At 45.0% G+C, this 2,645-nt stretch overlaps 1 protein-coding gene across 1 annotated transcript; it reads left to right on the top strand.

Annotated features, from left to right (window-relative positions):
- Positions 1-2,164, top strand: LOC134466614 (uncharacterized). Its single transcript, XM_063220512.1, has 2 exons — positions 1-685; positions 1,507-2,164. The coding sequence occupies exons 1-2, from the start codon at positions 209-211 to the stop codon at positions 1,741-1,743; spliced, it is 714 nt and encodes a 237-aa protein (XP_063076582.1). The 5' UTR covers positions 1-208; the 3' UTR covers positions 1,744-2,164.
- Positions 2,165-2,645: the final 481 nt, after the last annotated feature.

Raw genomic sequence — 2,645 nt, 5'->3', positions numbered from 1 at the left:
AAGAGAACATTCACTCACTTTTACCTCCCTGCCCTCTACCAGGCAGGGTGCACCAGGGGTGAAACTCCCCTACGAACCTCTCAACAACACCGCCATATCCTGGCCATGTGATCTGAGGTGAGCTTTGAAGCAGAAGCTAAAGGTGCATCTTCCAGTGAGTGGAAAGGGAGGCAGGGGGTGTCCCTGGGTGGCTGAGCATCATCACATCATGGCAATACTTGGACAACATGCCATGGTCATGACTCTTCTGATCCTATACGTGAGTCATTACTTGAATACCTGGCTGAACCCAATCGATATGCCAACAAAGGCTGCAAAGGATGAGCATCAGGTGAAATCCAACAGACCCATCATCCCACTCCCCATACGAGATGGTTGTCCCCAGGCCTCGAATTGGTGGATGCTGCCCCAGCAAACAGAGGAGATTGCGGAGAGCTACTGGTGGGGACCCGTCTTACAAGTGCTTAGGATCGACAAGATCAAGGGGTGGACGACGCAAGAGAAAGGGCTGCTCGCCAGTGTCTGGGACTACGTCAAGAACTTGTTCAGAGGCGAGCAACCAGCAAACGTCCCAAAGCCAGCGGGTAGAAAAAGGACCCGGATCAAAGCCCCATCAACGACAAACTGGGGACCCGGGTGTCTTTTGTTTACCATAGGCCTACTTTTCATGGGTTTGATTCGGAAGGTAAGAAATTTAATGTACATAGTCTGATCATAACTCATTGATGCCACACTTTTATGTCCAGAGGTTTCAAAAGATAAAGTAGAATTAACAAAAAAAAAGACCTGACACCTGCCACCTTTTCCTTCCAACCCAAGTAACTACACTAAAGGGTCTTTCCCACTGCTGTTTTTGTGGTAGGCCTACAGCTCGACTCGGCAGCCACTTTTTGCTTTTCGAATAGGCACGGCATAGCTCAATCGTAAAGCAAAAAGTGGTGGCTGAGTCGCACTGTGTCGAGCTATAAGCCTACCAGAAAACCGACAGTGGAAAAGTGGCATAAGTAACTGGTCTACAGTTATGGTACAGGTATACCTGATTCTGTGCAGGTTGGATCACATTTGTGGGTTTTAGTCACCTCACTAGGTGTATCACCTCATCATGCATGCACAATGGAATAACTAGTGTAACAGCTATGTAATATCATGTGCTAGTGTTGTACTTACACCATCAACTTACTTCTACTCTTACCTTTGACACATCTGCTTATGATGCTGGCGTACCCATGTGCTCAAAGAGGCAAGCTACTTGATATTTCTTAACCAGTAGCTGACAGACAGGGCCTATATTAATCTACTGTATGCACGTTTTTTTTTAAAGGGTGGGTTTTTGAACATTCCATAAAAAGAATGTGTTCTATCACAATGCAAAATTCTAAAATTCCAAATTGTATTGTATGGCGCTCTATAGAATTCTAGAACTTTCACTGTCCAAATATTCCCCTCACAGTGGTGTGACAATACACCTTTAAAGGTTAACACCTGTAGCCTATATCTTTCCAACAGTTCAGACGAAGCCAGGCAGCCAGTGAAGCCACAGCCTTGGAGATTCTCAACGAGCAGCTGGATTCCCAGTGCCAGTACCTGGAGAGGATGCTGGACTTGCTGCAACAGATTCAAACACGTGTGTCCCAGATGGAGGAATGTGTGAACGCTGACCGCCAGCTCAGACACACGCGGGGCAAGAGAACGCAGAAGAGCGTGCCGATGACCTTCTCAGACTCATCGGCATCCTCTGATTGAGACTGGCATTGCAGGCTACACTACGCAGTGGATTAGTCAGTGACTCTTCTCTTTGTCCTGCGCAGGGCTCTAATTTAACACCGGTCAACCGGCCAAATGCTGGTGAAATTTCTATTTGACTGGAAGAAAAATGTCAACTTACTAGCCACTTTGAGCCATTGGTGAGTGTGAATTTGGCTAGGAAGATTAACATCTACTAACCATTTGGCTGATGATGAAAAAAAATAATTTAGGGCCATGGTCCCATGACACAACACAACAACTTGGCTTTTGGGGCAGTAATGTCCATAATCTTCTGTCTTTTAGTAGAGTGTCACATTCCTTTCATACCCACTAATTGACAGAAATTACAGATAGTGTCCCAATACCTGGAACCCTGGTGTAATGATAACAGCAATAAACTTTCCTTGGTGGTCAAAAATGTTGCCAGATTTTCATATTGTTTGTCTTTGTTGCCCTCTAGTGTTTCAAAATAGCTATTGCGTCCTGATGAACTTTCAAGCAGAAAATGTATTGTGCAGATTGAACCACAGTTGTTACCTGCCCTCCTGGCTGTAGGCCTGTCTGTCAACCTAATTCAGTCAAGGGGGTGACTGACACACACACACACACACACACACACACACACACACACACACACACACACACACACACACACACACACACACACACACACACACACACACACACACACACACACACACACACACACACACACCGTTGTATAAAGTTGAAGTAGCCAACTCTTAGGCTAGGGTGTAAGTCAAGTCAAGTCAAGTCGGCTTTATTGTCAATTTCTTTACACGCGCTGGTCATATTAAAAAAAGATATTGTGCATTTTCAATTCTGACATAGTGATAGTAGCATTGTGAAATAATAATAAATATAAAGGAAGCAATTTG

This window comes from Engraulis encrasicolus, chromosome 16, assembly GCF_034702125.1.
Source record: "Engraulis encrasicolus isolate BLACKSEA-1 chromosome 16, IST_EnEncr_1.0, whole genome shotgun sequence".
NCBI classification, from domain to species: domain Eukaryota; kingdom Metazoa; phylum Chordata; class Actinopteri; order Clupeiformes; family Engraulidae; genus Engraulis; species Engraulis encrasicolus.
Note: the sequence above shows the minus strand (reverse complement) of the source record. Positions and strands in the feature narration are given on the sequence as shown.

Coding starts and splice junctions, on each gene's coding strand:
- LOC134466614 (XM_063220512.1), top strand. CDS start 209: ATGGCAATACTTGGACAACATGCCATGGTCATGACTCTTCTGATCCTA. Junction 686..1,506: donor TCATGGGTTTGATTCGGAAG/GTAAGAAATTTA, acceptor TCTTTCCAACAG/TTCAGACGAAGCCAGGCAGC.